This window comes from Poromitra crassiceps (assembly GCF_964638095.1).
Source record: "Poromitra crassiceps genome assembly, chromosome: 9".
In the NCBI taxonomy this organism is placed as follows: Eukaryota; Metazoa; Chordata; class Actinopteri; order Beryciformes; family Melamphaidae; genus Poromitra; species Poromitra crassiceps.
This window is the reverse complement of record NC_139630.1, coordinates 20,900,432-20,916,721: the sequence shown is the minus strand read 5'-3', so window position 1 is coordinate 20,916,721 and position 16,290 is coordinate 20,900,432. Positions and strand designations below refer to the sequence as shown.

General features: G+C 45.4%; 1 protein-coding gene across 1 annotated transcript in view; it reads left to right on the top strand.

The window, feature by feature from the left end:
• The first annotated feature begins 1,710 nt into the window (after positions 1–1,710).
• Positions 1,711–16,290, top strand: part of LOC310782809 (uncharacterized protein) — a 99,976-nt gene continuing 85,396 nt past the window's right edge. The window contains exons 1-3 of the mRNA XM_083643570.1: positions 1,711–1,748; positions 2,300–2,741; positions 8,326–8,376. Of these exons, the coding sequence (XP_083499696.1) occupies positions 2,306–2,741; positions 8,326–8,376 (487 nt within the window). The 5' untranslated portion in view covers positions 1,711–1,748; positions 2,300–2,305. The remainder of the gene's footprint in view (positions 1,749–2,299; positions 2,742–8,325; positions 8,377–16,290) is intronic.

Below are 16,290 nucleotides of genomic sequence, written 5' to 3'. Positions count from 1 at the left end.
TTGAGATATGTGTGCGCTGTCATCTTGCCTGGTTGCTGTGGGAACGAGGGACAACAATAGGAAGTGACGAGAGTATGGGACGTAACGTAACACGTCATCGCATTGCGATGAGGAGGGCAAACCCCTCACATTTGCCAACAAAAATAACCACAAAACAATTACCAAATGTTTCGCATGAAAGTGGAGGCAAACTAATTTGCACTCCGTGCAACACTGCCGTGGAGGAGGAACAAGGAAGTGTGTGGCATATTTAGCTTAGGGTCTAGTTGTTTAAATATTTAACAAGGAACAAGGAACAAGGAAGGGATGAGGAGGACGGAAGGCATGAAGAGGAAATAAGGATAAGAGGAAATATATAAAGCACTAAGCAAAAAGTATGAGAAAAGGCAAAGTGATAATAACATTATTGAGGATGAGGAAGAAAGGAGAAGAGAAACGATGAAGGGAGGAAAAGAAAAAATTTAATTAAAAAATAAAATCACATTTTTTTCCTCATCTCCGCAATTTTTGCCAGTTCCCGCAATTTTACCGCAAAAAAACACATAAAATGTCGCAAATTGCCGAAGGCCTGTGGGAGAATAGGGGCTTAAGTCTTTCACACACACAGCCCACTCAGTCTACCTCTCAGTCTAAGTCTTTCACACACACAGCCCACTCAGTCTGCCTCTCAGTCTAAGTCTTTCACACACACAGCCCACTCAGTCTGCCTCTCAGTCTAAGTCTTTCACACACACAGCCCACTCAGTCTACCTCTCAGTCTAAGTCTTTCACACACACAGCCCACTCAGTCTGCCTCTCAGTCTAAGTCTTTCACACACACAGCCCACTCAGTCTGCCTCTCAGTCTAAGTCTTTCACACACACAGCCCACTCAGTCTACCTCTCAGTCTAAGTCTTTCACACATACAGCCCGCTCAGTCTGCCTCTCAGTCTAAGGGCCCTATCTTCATACGGCGCTATCGTTTGTGTTGCGTTTGTGCGCCTCTTATTGCTATCTTCCCAGCGTCTTAAGCTATCGTCTGCTTCCACCGTCTGATGTTATACTGATGTTATAAGAGGATATAAATTACAATATACATTCTGTTGGTCCTATTTTGCTATGATTTAAGGTTGACAAAACAACAAAAACCCACATGGAGCAGGGCTTTTATTGTGAAGTGCTATGAAATCTTTAAATGAAAACTGTAGTTTGCCATTTACTGGCAAACTACTCAATATTAGAAAGATGCATACAATCTGAAGCAACAGGTTGATCCAGGCTGGAGTCTCAGAGGGTCAGAGGTCAGAGCGTCTCAGAAACTATGCCTGAAAGAGGCTGCAGCTGGACAGAGGTGCTGCACATTTAAGTTTGTCATATAGGACACAATTAAATATATTTTTGGAATGGCCTTGGCCTAGAGAGTAACACTGTATCAATATAAAGAACATGGGTGTTTCCTATGACTTGGAATTGTTTCACAATTTTAATAACTTGAAACTCTTTGCTATAAGACTGTGCTTAAACTGCTCTGTTTCAACTGACAATCATTTACATGTACACCACATGCTGCTAATATTGATGATAAAAAGAGAAGGGCCTTAATTTTAAACAGGAAGAGGAAGGACTGAAACTCCTGTAGGAACAAGAACAAGAAGTGGGAGGAGCTGAAATGTATCACTATAAATGTCAAATTCCTTTTTGTCAGAGAGGAGACGGGGAGAGACGGAGAGACACGAGACACTTCACTTCAGCTTCAGCCTCTGACTGAGGTAAAAACTCATCCAGCTCCATTCCAACACAGTCCTGCAATTTTTCTACATACTTTTTTTCTGGGGTAAGAAACCAGAGAAATAATTATTTGTAATGATTATGATGATGGGTTAAAAGTATTAAATTTGGAGGCCCTATATGTTGTGTTCAAAAATTATACTTGAATGAAAACAACTATTCATGTAAGTTAAGGCACCCATTGTTTAAAAAGAGTATACCATTTCCTACAGATCCAGCCAGTTTGTGGGAAAGTATCCATGTTTTTAAAGGAAGCAATTCAGTGCTGGCTGTGTTTTTAGTTTCATCCCCCTGAAAGTCTTGAATAAATCCTACAGCAAATCATATGGTTAAAATCGTAACATATTAATAGAAGGGAAACCAAACCAATATTTTGCAAGCATGTATTTGATCATGGTGTTTGGTTGATATTGTGTGTGAACTAAAGATGGGAAACTTGGTACTGTATAACTCGCTGAAATGTCTGATTAATCTGGCAGATAGACAGACAGACATTAATTCTGTTCTGTGCTAAGTGTCTCTGTGTCTCCAGCCGGTCATGGAGTACGTCAAGCACATCAAAGCAGTAGGGGAGAAAATCCATGGCCTGTATAAGCAGGTGAAGCACAACCAGGCGGATTGTAAGGAAGTTACCTGGCAGGTCGAAACGCTGCAGAATCTGGTGGATCAGCTGCAGCAGAGTACGTGCAAGACCTCCACCAACGTAAACTCAGCGCTGGAAAAGCTCCTTGATACCCTGAGGAAGGCCGAGGAGCTGATCCAGAAGTGCTGCAAACCCAACTATGCCGAGCAAGCATGGCAGTCCATTAGCAGCAAAGACGAATTTTACATGGTGAAACAAGGTTTCAATGAAGCCTTTCAGGTGCTGTCCGGCTTCCTGGTGGTGGAGAGTCACGAAATGCTGCACAACCTGGGGGTCAGACAGGAGGAGGATAGGCTGGACCGCAAGGAGGAATTTGCAGAGCTGATGAAAAGTGAGGGATGCTCTTTTCTCTTCTTTTCCCTTCCTCTGTGTCCAGGTCTTACTTTGTGTCGTGATTTGAATGCATCAGGACTCGACTGTCCCAGTAGTTCACATAGTAAATAAATAAAATTTAAAAACACAACACAAAATGTGATGTCATCACATATCATGTATAATGATATGAGCAGTAGCTCATTATATCATAGAGACAATGAGAAAATGAACAATTACCTTGCTGCAGCTGGCTCAGTTCTGTTTGCTGTCCATCACATTGATAGATAGCAGCTCCTGTTCCCCCAGCTCCTCAGTTTGTAATCCATATGACGTTATTTCAGCTCAAATAAATACGTGTGGCCATCATCGAATTCAAATGCATCATCCATAATCTCAAAATCAGATTTTATCCGCGGTGTTTACCAGGCTGCAATGCTACAGATCGACTACTCTGACTCTGAGCGCTCAACTCTGCCCATCCGGGGACTTGCGAGAGAGTTCACAGTTGGGAATTGAGCACTGTAGCTGCAGCTCAGTAGCCTAGCATGCTAACACCACTTATATTTATCTGATTTCGAGATTATGGACAATGCATTTGAATTCGATGATGGCCACATGTATTTATTTGAGCTGAAATAACATCATATGGATTACAAACTGAGGAGCTGGTATATCTACCAATGTGATGGACAGCAAACAGAACTGAGCCAGCTGCAGCAAGGTAAATAGATTGTTCATTTTCTCATTGTCTCTATGATATAATAATGATATGAGCTACTGCGTGTCAGAAAATAAGCTATTTACAGGACGAAAATACAACCATTTCACATGCCCCATTTCCCCAATTTTCAGGTCGCAGTTCAGTTATCAGGGTGACTTAAAAATCATATTTAAAGCTGGATATTACTTTTATTTATTTATCGTTTATTTGATAGGGAAAATGCAAGTTTACATAGTAACATTTCACTAATTTCAAACAAGTTAAAGGTACAATCAGCAATGTTTTTGTGTTAAAATAAATGTTAAATGGCTCTATATTCTGACAGCATTCACTGAAATAGAGTGTTTGGTCAGTGACTTGAAACCCCCAACCCCCCGCTGTCCTCTATCTCTCTCCTGTAGTCCTGCATGCAGGGCGGACATATCTCTGCAACCGTAACTCATAGAGACTCACGAATGGCGGCGTTGGGGGTGAAAAAATACATATAGGTCTCTATCGTTGCAACGGCCTAAAAACTGCGCTTAGTGCCAGGCGAAGCGCAGATTAATGGGTGTGGACCAGCGCACTCGATATTTTGGTGTCGGCGCTACAGGCAGGGCCGGTTCCAGAACAAGATGACTAGGGGTGCATCCCAGATAGGAAGGGGTGCAGATGCCCGGCCGAAAATAACATTGACATGTTATTTTACTAAAAATAATGCATTTGACCATCCTTTCAAGTAGAATGATACCACCCAAGCAAGAATATTTCAAGTGTTTCAAGTGCTTTACTGAAATATTTGGACCATATAATGATAATACAATTATCTCAACCTTAAAAGGTTACATATAGGTGCCAAAAAGCCATAAAATCACATCAAAGAACAAAGAAAAACAACAACTATAATTCAAGTTTAAACAGTAAGTGTGCAGCTGTAGCATTTATTAAAAAAAAAAAAAAAAAAAAAAAAAAAAAAATTACTTTTCAACTGAGCATGCAGACAATTAAAATAAGGGTGCAATGCATGCTTTTGCACCCCCGTAGAACCGGGCCTGGCTACAGGCGGCCTTAAGCATTATAACCACGCCTTTTAAGCATAAAATTATGCACAATCTGCTCATTGGAGAAGTGCAGTAAACAAATCACAAGCTTCCCTTTTAAGCTCCAATTCCACGGAGCAATCCAGTCCGGTCAGAAAAGCTAAGCGCTCTGAGCTCCCCCCTTTCATCCCCGTCTGTCTCATATATATTATTCCATATTATTATGCTTCTCAAACCAATCTGACTGCAGTTTAAATACTGCAAGCATGTAAATATGCTACACTATAGCAATATCAAAGTGAAAAGAATGTTCTAAACGCATTGGCTAGAAAAATATAGCCTATCCCTATGTGGCCTATATCATGATGAGATTAGATTGGTGAAAGTTTGTCCAGATTAGAATGATATCATTTTCTCTCGCTACCTTTTCTTCTCCAGTGCTGCAGATGATGCACATAAATGTAGCCTACATTATGTAAAGTCATTGCATAAATGTGTTTTTATTGTAAAAGTAAATGTGAAGTAAGCCAAGTCTTATTGGAGCGGAGCGGACATCACAGTGGAACCGTGTTACCACCTGGGTTGCATATATGTTTCACATAGGGTTGTGTTTGGATTTCTATGTTTTATTTTGGCCAATATTGAAATGTTTGAGAATTGCATGTTGTGTGAACAGAAACATTATTTCTATCTACCACTTTAGGCAATTTAGGCTGATTTGGTTGATATTTCTTCTCGAAATGTATTAGCCTCAATGCATGCTGGGAGATTTGAGGAAGTGAGAGAGAGAAGCCCTTTTCCCACATGCGTACTGGAAAATTACCTGTAAGTCAATATCGGACATTTCCCTGAATTTCCCTTCACACCTCAGCGTTCGCAAGTGAGAATCTAGTCGTCAAATAGCCGGTATGTTGGGGGGTGCGGGGGGCGGAGGAGAGTGGCCTGGGGTCTGTGCTGCAGACCACTGAGGCCAGTCAGAAAAAAACAACAAACACACATGGACCCGGGGGGATGGGGGGGGGGGGCGGCACTGCAGAGCGAGTGGGGAGTGACGTGTCGGCAAAACTCCGAATGGTGAAATAAGTTTGCTCCGTTCACCTGCGTCGCGTTGAAGCAGTTTTTACAGACTGGCTTCGTTTGATGTGTCCGGGCTTGCCTTCGCTGTCGGCAACGTAAGCAAAATACTTCCACAATTCGCTTCGTGCATTTGCTTAGTCCCTGTCGGGCTGTGACTGAAGGAGGAGGACGGACTGTGGCCAGAGAGCGAGCAGAGAGGAGAGGGGAAAATCAGCACACCCACACATAAAGCTGACATAGGCTACTGCTCTTATTATCACAAGATCATTTCGCCAGTTTGCTTTAATGTGCGCGAATGATTAGATTATGCCCGCTGGAACATTAAGCAACGTGTGTACACCTCGCCCATGAGAGTGTCGCGGAAAATGACTGCACCCGTTTCTCACTAGTATCCGCTAAAGCTCATACCGCTCTTCTGACTGGGTCGAAAGTGGTGAAATGTCGGGGACGACGGGGTCGCGCTTATACCGGCACGGCGCCTTTCTCACATACATGCATTAGACCACGTTCCGGTCATTTTGCGGTACAAAGCGCATGTGAGAAAAGGGCTAGAGAGAGAGAGAGGGGGAGATAACAGCTTTTTTCCATCTGTCTTTGTGCTGCGCGAGAGAGGGAGTGAGAGAGAGAGGGGGAGAAAACAGCCTCTGAATGACAGGGGCTCAAAACTACGATATAACAACGTTTTTCCATTGGTCTTTGTGCATGTCTGACGCGCGAGAGAGAGGGAGTGAGAGAGAGAGAGGGGGCGAGAGGAGATGGCAGAGGAGAGCTCCGCGCAATTACGCACCGTCACACTGAATAAGGCCTGGTTTTGAAAACCGCTAAGCGCTAAATTGATGCCAGGGGGGAAGATATCGTTAGGCCGGTATTTAAGGCCGAAACGGCCATTAGGCCTATTCTGGCACTGCGCCACGCCTCTTTGGCGTAAAGCGCATTTCGGGGCCTAAAACCATGTTGCTATCTTCCAGAGGCAGACGCAAGGCAAGTTTTTTTGCGTTTAACGCCAGTTTAAAAAAAATATATATAATATAAAATATATTAAATAATATTAAATATATATATTTTCGACTTTCAATGATAAAAGTCGATCTTGATAATAAAAATGATTATTTGAAAATTGGAAATTCTTTGCCCATCCCTACAACTGACCAGAGGAGACCAGTGCAGCAACCAGGACACATACCTCCAATCCGGCTTCCCACCCGCAGGCACAGCCAATCCTGCCTGTATGGACGCCCGACCAAGCCGGAGGTAACGGGGGTGCGAACCTGCGACCCCCGTGTTGGTAGGCAGGGAATTTACTGCTACACTACCCAGACACCCTGTGTTGCTGTTTGAACTCTGTGATACACTGTTAGTCGATTTATAAACAAACCCGTTGTTTATTACTGTATATTGAAAAGCTGATGTATGCGTGGGTTTGGTCTATCGTGTGTTGAATGGCGTTGCTCTCCTCTCAGGCAAAAGCCCAAGATCCTTCATATAACTCCCCGTTAAGTATCTGGTGATAGGAAGCCCCGTGGTTTAAGAGCGTGACTGTCAGAGCCATGCATTCATCCTCTGCTCTCTTTCCCTCTAGCTCAAACCTACTCTAGCAAGTGCAGCGGTTAAACCCAGCGCACCCAGCTTGAAACGGTCTTAGACTGTCCCAAGCATCCCAACCTCTAGAATACAGTTAAGGGACTGTTCCATGTTTAGAAGGGGGGGTCACTGGAGGGATTTGGGGCACTCTGAATAAAAAAGATGTGACCCTTCTCTGACCAAAATGTATTTTTCCTTGAACCTCCACAAGTGACAAAATATGATTGACCCTCCCCAAATAAATTGTATGCTATTATCGCAAGACAAGTATAGAGAAAAAATATCTCCGTTTTAATAGATCCTGTGCCCCAATAGGCTATGCTGCAAGACTACAGAAAATGCCATTCATTTGCATTCAACAAACTGACCAACACACAGCATCTCAGACGGGGTCACTTAACTGCACACCAGACTCACCCATGGTGGAACGCGGGGGAATGATAAAATGTATCATACATTTTAAATATTGCAATACACTCCACCGGCAGCCCTGCCAACCTCAATAAACTCCACTTTTGTGTATTATTGCCTATATCATGGATTAGCATAGCAAATTCATGTCTGTTGCTGCCTAGTGCCCAACACGTTCTCACTCCGAGCACGTAGCATATTGACGCTTTGTCCCGTCCCTTGTGCGTCGCTTGTTACTAACACGGTACCCTTGAGTGACCGATGAAACGACTTGGGCTTTCCGACTAAACTCAATGTAAACCCATGGAAGTCATCTTTGACGCTTATGGCAACTGCTCCCCCATTAGCCTAACTGCTCCCCCATTAGTCAACTGCTATATATATATATATATATATATATATATATATAATGTATATTATATGGCATTACATATGGCCTGAGGATCTACATGTATGAAGTGTATCTGAATGCCACTATACAGGACTGTGATTTAACATGCTTCTCCCAGCCTGTGCTGACATTCCTGAGAAAAGAAATGGCATTGCAACTGCCCCCACAGCAAATGGGCCATACAACTCCTCTGCCACGAAGCCGAAGGGCAGGTGCTTGGGCACCACCTGGGGTCTATCTGTGCACATCCCTGATTGTCTGTGTGTTTGATCAAATTGCATTTTTGTGCCTTACTACACTGACCTATTGCTCAACTGCACTCAACACTGTCATTCAAAAATAATTACTATATCAAGATTAATGTGCTGAAACATATATCAACAATGTTGTGCTGTTTCAGAGCTGGACAGAGCCATCGAGGGCAAAGCGGAGGAACCGAAGACTGACAATGGTAAAGCAAACAGTCATAAACCAGCTACTTAACATGGGTTAGGCATGGGTCGGTTTGAAAATTTTGAAACCAGTTCGATATTACCCAAAAAAACTATTCAGGTTAACTTTTCTTCAAACATCAACATAATAAACAAAATAAGACTTTTGCCTACTACTGCAACTTGAGAAGAGGCTAATTAATACGAAAAATAGTGCAATCAGAATGGATTGGCATTTTATATTTTTTATTTTTTTCAGTGTGCACGTGATCAAACCGGTTTGGGCTCATACACAGAACCGAACCGGTAAAACCGGAAATCGACCCATGCCTACTCCTGGTACATATATTAATTACTTTAAGTAGCAATGAACAGGCATGGGGACTTGAGACTTGGACTTGAGTCGACTTGAGTCCCTGTTTTCATGACTTGCGACTTGACAAATATAAATTACTTGAGACTTGACTTGAACTGCGAAGTTAAAGACTCAAGACTTTTTTTACTTGACTTGAGACGTGATGATTTGTTTGTGTTCATCAGTTTAAATATAAAATATTAAGATGTTCAACCTTGTGAAGAGTCTCTGTAAAGTTACCCGGTATGCGAGTGCAAGCTGGAAATGGCATTGTCATGATTTGATGATTTTGCTGTCAATCACACTCCTCTCACTAGATGGTTTTGATTTTTCAAGGAGAAGACACTTATGTTAGTAGTTAAGTATGAAGTTATTTGACTTTTGTTTGATTACATTTATTTAATTATAATACATTATTCAATTCATTGTTATACTTTTTGAACAGGTTAGGTAAATTGGCCAATAATATCACTATTAGACAGGTACTACCAATACCTTGTCTTTTTTCTTTATAATGGTAAGACTGCAGTATCTTGGGTGGAAAAAGTGACTTGACTTGGGACTTGACTTGCCATAATAACTAAGGATTTGACTTGACATAACATATGACTTGACCTGCCCAAAACAAAATGACTTGGGACTTGCTTGAGACTCAGACCAAATGACTTGGGACTTACTTGAGACTTGGACCAGTGTTTGTCCCATGTCTGGCAATCAATATATTGATCCTCTTCTGTCAAAACTTTAAAATAATTATATTGAACCTCTAGATTCCAGCCTGGCAGCCAGTGAGAGTGAGGTGCAGGAGCTTAACAGTGAGAATACTTCATTGTAATGTAGAGTTAATATAAAGAAGTGTGTTGTAGTAACCATGTGTGAAGTGGCAGCGGTGTTTCATTGTTGATTTATTGAAACGTTAGAAGAACGAAAGAAGTTGAAAGCAGTGATTATAATCAATTAAATCTAATGTTTTTCTGCAAATAGCATCATTGGGAGGTAGATTCTGGCACTCAATATTAGGGGTGGGCAATATATCAAATTTATATCCATATTGTGATTTGAGACTATATGGTCTTAGATGTTGGATGGTAATATGGTGATACAGCATACATGTTGTCCTGGTTTTAAAGGCTGCATTACACTAAGTGAAGTATAGGCTAGTGACATTTTAAAGTAGAATGTCATAACTCACTTTTTCATGTATGTAAGTCATGGAAATCCATTGGTCAAAATGTGTATGCACCCTGATAGATGACGCTCTGAGGCCTACCAGTAGGTCACAGCCCAGTGGTTGAGAAACATTAAAATACCTAATTTCCCCTCCAAAATCAGATGGACTCCTCTACAAAATCATCCCAATCATTCTAGAAATATTATTTTCTTTCAAATAGAGCTATTCTGGTAATCTGGTGAAAATCTGTATTTTTTCATATCGCAATATATATCGCATGGGCGGGGAATATCGCAATGTCAGTTTTTTCCAATATCGTGCAGCCCTACAAACCGGTATATCAAATTTTACAAAAAAAAAATATATATATATATTTTAGTGTAGCCCATAAATGACTGTAATGCGACTGCAGTTGGTGGCAATAATGCACCTCTAAGCTAGTATGCCAACCAGCCCTAACACTGAATAAAAATAAGCAGAACAATTTTAACTGTAACAACACACTGTTTTTATTTCTCATAACTATTCAGCTTAACTTTTCTTCAAACATCAACATAATAAACAAAATAAGACTTTTGCCTACTAGTGAAACTTCAGAAGAGGCTAATACGAAAAATAGTATCAGAATGGATTGCCATTTTCATATTCATTCCGTTTTTTTTCGGTTCGCACTTGATCAAACCGGTTTGGGCTCGTACACCGAACCGAACCGGTAACACACACACACACACACACACACACACACACACACACACACACACACACACACACACACACACACACACACACACACATACACACACACACACACACACAGTGGTCTCTCCTATAGCGGAACAGTTTGGTTTGACCAAGTAAAACTATTTTTTATAAGCATTTTATGAAATGTCTATAGGAAAATAAATGGCGCATGAAAATCTCTGGTACAGTGCTGAAGCAGGAAGGGACGTTCCACTTTGGCTCTCTATACTTGCAACTAAAGTTTCCCCTCAGAAACATCAATTCTGATGCACACAATACTGTGGCAGTGTGTTTACAGATGCATTTTTACATTTGTTTGGCTCTGGCCGGGACGTTTTAAGGCGAAGAAGGCATTGTAGAGCTCCCATGTGGAGGCCCAGCCAATTGCTCACAGTGCAACAGCCCAGACAATAACATCACTAAGATGTTCTGAGAGTGAGTCTCCTTTAGTAGTGCGGACTAAAACCAGAAAATGCAGCTTCTGCTTCTTCTTCTTCAGTTTTTGAGCTGTTTGGAGCATGGTTTGGAGCTCATACCTCGATGGTTTGGAGGTAGATGTTTATTTGTGTTTTTAACATAACCGCTGTGAAACTATCAGAAATACAGTTTTAATCCCTGCGTTTCAACGGTTTTCTGGCGCCCTCTCTCCCCATGTATTGTCAAGCTCACTCGACCACATAAACACAGAACACAACAAAATGTTAGGGTTGTGCTACAACCCGGGTTTTACGAGTGAGAACGAGAGCTCTCACTCTAGTGCCATCTTCTCTGCGCACGCAGCCACAGGAAGAATATTATTTTTGCTCCAAAAATGATCTTTATATAAAACCAAACCACCCACCAACAGGTGGCGTGGTAATCCTGGGACTGAGGCGGCCACCCACATTCCTCTCCTGTGACAACGTCACGTCCGCCCAGATCCCAGGAGGCCACTCCTTCTTCCAGCCCGCCGACGCATCGACGCAGCAAGGCTGGGTAGTGAGAGCTCTCGTTCTCACTCGTAAAACCCGGGTTGTAGCACAACCCTAATGTTTTACTTTGTTTCGAACTCAAGCTCTCACTCTAGTGCCAAATTCAACCACCCTTGCTGCCGGGAGCACTCCTCAGAGCGCCCCGAGAGGCATCGGTGAACAACGGACGCATGGCGAATCGCCCATGCCCAACCGTGTGGCATTCGGAGAGGCAACAACACTACCTTCTTGCCATTGACAGTACCGCATGCGCGAAACGCGAACCGGACACGTCAAGACTGTAGTATCTAACAAACGTGTGATGAGAGGACCATGAGGCCACAGCGCACATGTCCTCCACCGATACACCACGCAACAACGCGGAAGATGTCGCACTATCCAGTGTGATAAGCGATCCTTGGAAAGGGGGCCGCCCTGGGCCCTCTGCCCGAAACAGACCAACAACTGGTTTGAAGTGCATAATGAGCGCGTCCTGACCACGTAGGTCGAGAGCGCCCTTACGGGACACAGCATGTGCAGACGTCGCTCCTTGTCCCAACTGAACAGCGGAGGACAGAATGCTGACAAGTCTATGACCATAGACCTGAAGCTGGCATTAATATTCTTAGGTTGATAGGCCGGGTTAGGTCGCAACGTAACCCTGCGCCCATCATCCTCGAAAACCATACAGGACTGCTGCACCGAGAGGGCAATCAGGTCACCAACCCTCTTTCCTGACGACAAGGCCAGCAGCAGCGCGGTCTTCAAAGACAGAAACTTCAAATCGACGGAGTCCAAGGGCTCGAACGGATGACTCACGACCCCGTCCAGCACGGTAACCAAGTCCCATTTGGGAAAGACGCACCGCTGTTCCACCACCTGAGGGTGGAGGCACCATTCCGTCTGACAGGGATTGCCCCGAGACAGCAGGTCAGCCCCGAAATTCAGCCGGCCTGGCACATGAACCGCTGACAACGAAAGGAAACGGGGATACGCCCACAGGTGAATCTCCGCCGCTAACCGGTTCAGTGCCTCTGACCGCACACCGCCCTGCTTGTTCAGGTGGGCGATCGCAGCTGTATTGTCCGAGCGGATCAGAACATGATGAGCCGCTGGAAGTGAACAAGAGCCAGGCGAATCGCCTCCAGCTCTAGCACGTTTATGTGGCGAATTGGATGCATGGAGCCGTCCTTCTTGGGCACGGCAAAGTACCTGTGATAGAAACCCGAGCACATCTCTGCCTTGGGGACCGAGCGAATCGCCCCCCTTGGCGAGCAGCAAAGTAACCTCCTTGCGGAGTATGTCCAAGGACCTCCCCTCCACGGCCGAATCGGGGACCCCGTCGAACGTGGGTGGAGGTCTGGCAAACTGGAGAGCGTAGCCCTTCCGAAGGGTGCACCATAACCATGGGGTCGGAGAACATATAGGAGCTCCCAGGCGCTGAGCCTGTTGGACAAACGATGGTCTCTCATAGCCAGAAGGAGCGGAAACCGCACCTTTGGTCATGTGTATATTGTTGGGCACCGGGACCTGATCCGATCCCCCCATGGGGGGAGCAGGGCGTGAGAGGCTGCGCTCATCCGCCGCATAGTCAGCTCCGTAGATGCTAGGCATGCCGGGGGAAAATCCCTTACGCAAACCCCGACTACTGACGCACCCTGTGGGTGCACCGGATCGGAGTAACCCTCTTGCCGCGCGACTTTCGCGGGCTGGGAGGACTGCGGGGACGAAGTCCTCTTTCGAGCCCCACCGGACACGGATATGGGCCCCGCCGAAGGCGGGCAATGTCCGGGGGCGTGGTCCACAGGAGAGCTCCCGACCGACAATGGGCACATGGCGCCAGAAACCGGCGCCCATCCCATCGTTGCCGTCGTGGCATGAGGGACCTGACCGCAGCGGAGTCCCGTTGCTGCCTCTCCAGCTGCTGGGCCAAGTTCTCCACTGATGGTCCGAAAAGGCCCTCAGGAGAAATCTTGGCCCTGAGCAGCCTCTTCTTCTCTGGCTCAGACAGCTGTGTCAGGTTGAGCCAGAGGTGGCGGTGCATGAGAACAGTGAAGGCCATAACCTTACCACTGTTCTGCGCCAAGCAGTCCACCATGCAGAGGGCGTAGTCCGTGGCCATCCTGAGCTCCATATACATCTCCGGAGACGGGTTCCCCTGCATCTCCCTCAGGAGGACGGCCTGGTAGCCCTGCAGGATGGCCAGGTTGTTTGTCATGGCGGCGGACTGACCCGCCGCCAAGTACGACTTTTCGGCCAGCTTGGCCGTTAACTGGCACGCCTTTGAAGGCAGTGTTGGCCTGCCGGAGGTGGAGGCCAGATGGGATGCCACCAGTTCCTCCAGGGGGGGCATTCTGGAGAATGCCAGCCTCTCCTTGCCATCGAGCGCAGACCACGGGGCCATGCCCACGCAATGCGGCTTGGCCTCCTGTGGTCTTTCCCAACCTGCCTGCACGGTGCGGACCACGCTGAATCTCCCTTCTCCATGCTCATAGCACGAGAACGACAGGCTAATCAGTAGCAAGCTCCTGCAGGCTGTACCCGGCTAGCGGGAGTACCGTAAGAAAGCTAGGAACTAGCGTGCAGAAGCTATGCAGTAAGCCACCCGGAGGCTAGCGAACATGCACGCGCAACGGTAACGAAGCGGTTAATAGCCTGATCCGAAGGGAAGGCAGCACAAGTACGAACCGAGAGCGGCAACGCACTCGAGCTCAGATTCAAACGTTACCCCAGCCGGGGTGAACGCAGCCAGCTACACGGCGGTAGCCTAAGCAGAATGTGCTAACGCACAATAAGGCAAGATGCTAGTCGCACGGATGCAGCTGTCGCCTCACAGTTAGAAGGTCCTGAGTTCGATTCTCGCCTGGGACACTGTGAGCGCTGTGGTTGTGTTCCCCCCCCCCATATCTTCAGTGCCTACTGCCCAGGTCGGTTATCTCGTTGTAAGGGCCTTTCTCTCTGTGTGGAGTTTGCATGTTCTCCCCGTACCCCCCAGAGGGTTCCTCCGTATATAACCCCCCCACTAAAAACGGTGCCATGGCACTAGTCCGATACCTCACGAGTCCGACACCTCACGAGTCCGAAAAAAGAGGCATTGGACAGGGGATCATGTCTATGTTCCCCGGGTTCTATATTCCCCGTTTTTCACTAACCCTAAACCTAACCTCCCCCAGACCCTAACCCAAAACCTAACCTCTCCCACCCCCACGCCTAAACCTAACCTCCCCCAGACCCTAACCCAAAACCATGAGGTGTCGGTCTCGTGAGGTGTCGGACTAGGGGGCAGTCCCCCTAAAAACATGCAGAAGATCAGATCGTCATGGCCTGCCCCTCGGAGGAAAGGACATGCCTGGATGGGTTAAATGCAGAGGACACTTTTCACCGGCCACCGTCAGCATGAGTGTGTTGTGGCCGCATGCATGTATTGTGGTGTTCGTGTGACAATAAAAGACGGGCTTGTCCGTTACAAGTTTTTTTTTTTTTTTTTTTTAAGCTAGCTATCTAGTTAATAACTGAGAGCGGCAACACACTCGAGTTAATACTCTCAGATTTATCAACGTTACCCCAGCCGGGGTGAACGTAAGCAAGCTACACGGCGGTAGCTTAAGCAAAATGTGCTAACAACACAATAAAGGCAAGGCGCCCTTAGCTTTTGATGAGCTTGTCCGTCGCCGCTGGTGAAGAGATGCAAGAATGGGTCCCCGAAGCCTGAAGAATCTCGTCCACGTAAGTCTTGTTTAGTCGGGCAATAAGACGGAATTAGCTTGGCTAAAGAGCGCAAACGTTAAGTTAGCACACGGAGCTTTGAATAATATGTCCTCAGCGGGCTGGAAGAACGAAGGAGTGGCCATTGCCCCGTGGACGTTGTCACAGGGAGAGGAATGTGGGTGGCCGCCTCAGTCCCAGGATTACCACGCCACCTGTTGGTGGGTGGTTTGGTTTTATATAAAGATCATTTTTGGAGCAAAAATAATATTCTTCCAGTGGCTGCGTGCGCAGAGAAGATGGCACTAGAGTGAGAGCTTGAGTTTGAAACAAAGTAAAACAATGTCTAACCATGAACAGACACACATGGGGCTGCGTCTGTCCACATAAACACACTGCCACAGTATTGTGTGCACCAGAATTGATGTTTTTGAGGGGAAATTTGTCTATAAGGATACATGTTTTTAAATGAAATAGTTGCATAGTATACCTTTAGTTTAGCTATCGGTGTGATTAGTAGTTTGTAGTTAGGTCTGATGATTAAATGTTTGATCTAAATATTGATATCAAGATCCAATGTTGTGGTTAAATAAATAATTTTGTTACACGTTCTATAAACCTCCAGTGATTATTCCTGCATATACACACTATCTGTAATTGGCTGTGAAGAAGCTCAGTGTTTGGACTTTAGCCTTTGAATTGTACAAAATCGAGCATCGCAGTAGTTCAGGCAGGCCACGGATGTCAAGCCCAGCATAAACCCAGCCCAGAGCTGATTAGGAGCTGATCTCAAACCCCTCCCACATCAGCTGACTGCTTAGCTGATGCATTCTCAAAACTCAAACAGGGCACCCTCTTTAATTCTGCTCCAGTCTGCTGCCTAACATGGCTGCTTCATCTGCAAGCTGTTTGCCTCCAGAACAGAGCCATACTGCCAAATATAACTCTTGCAAATAAAAGCTTTAAATTGATCTAAGTGGTCTTGTGTTTTTGACTTAAGTGGTCCTGACTG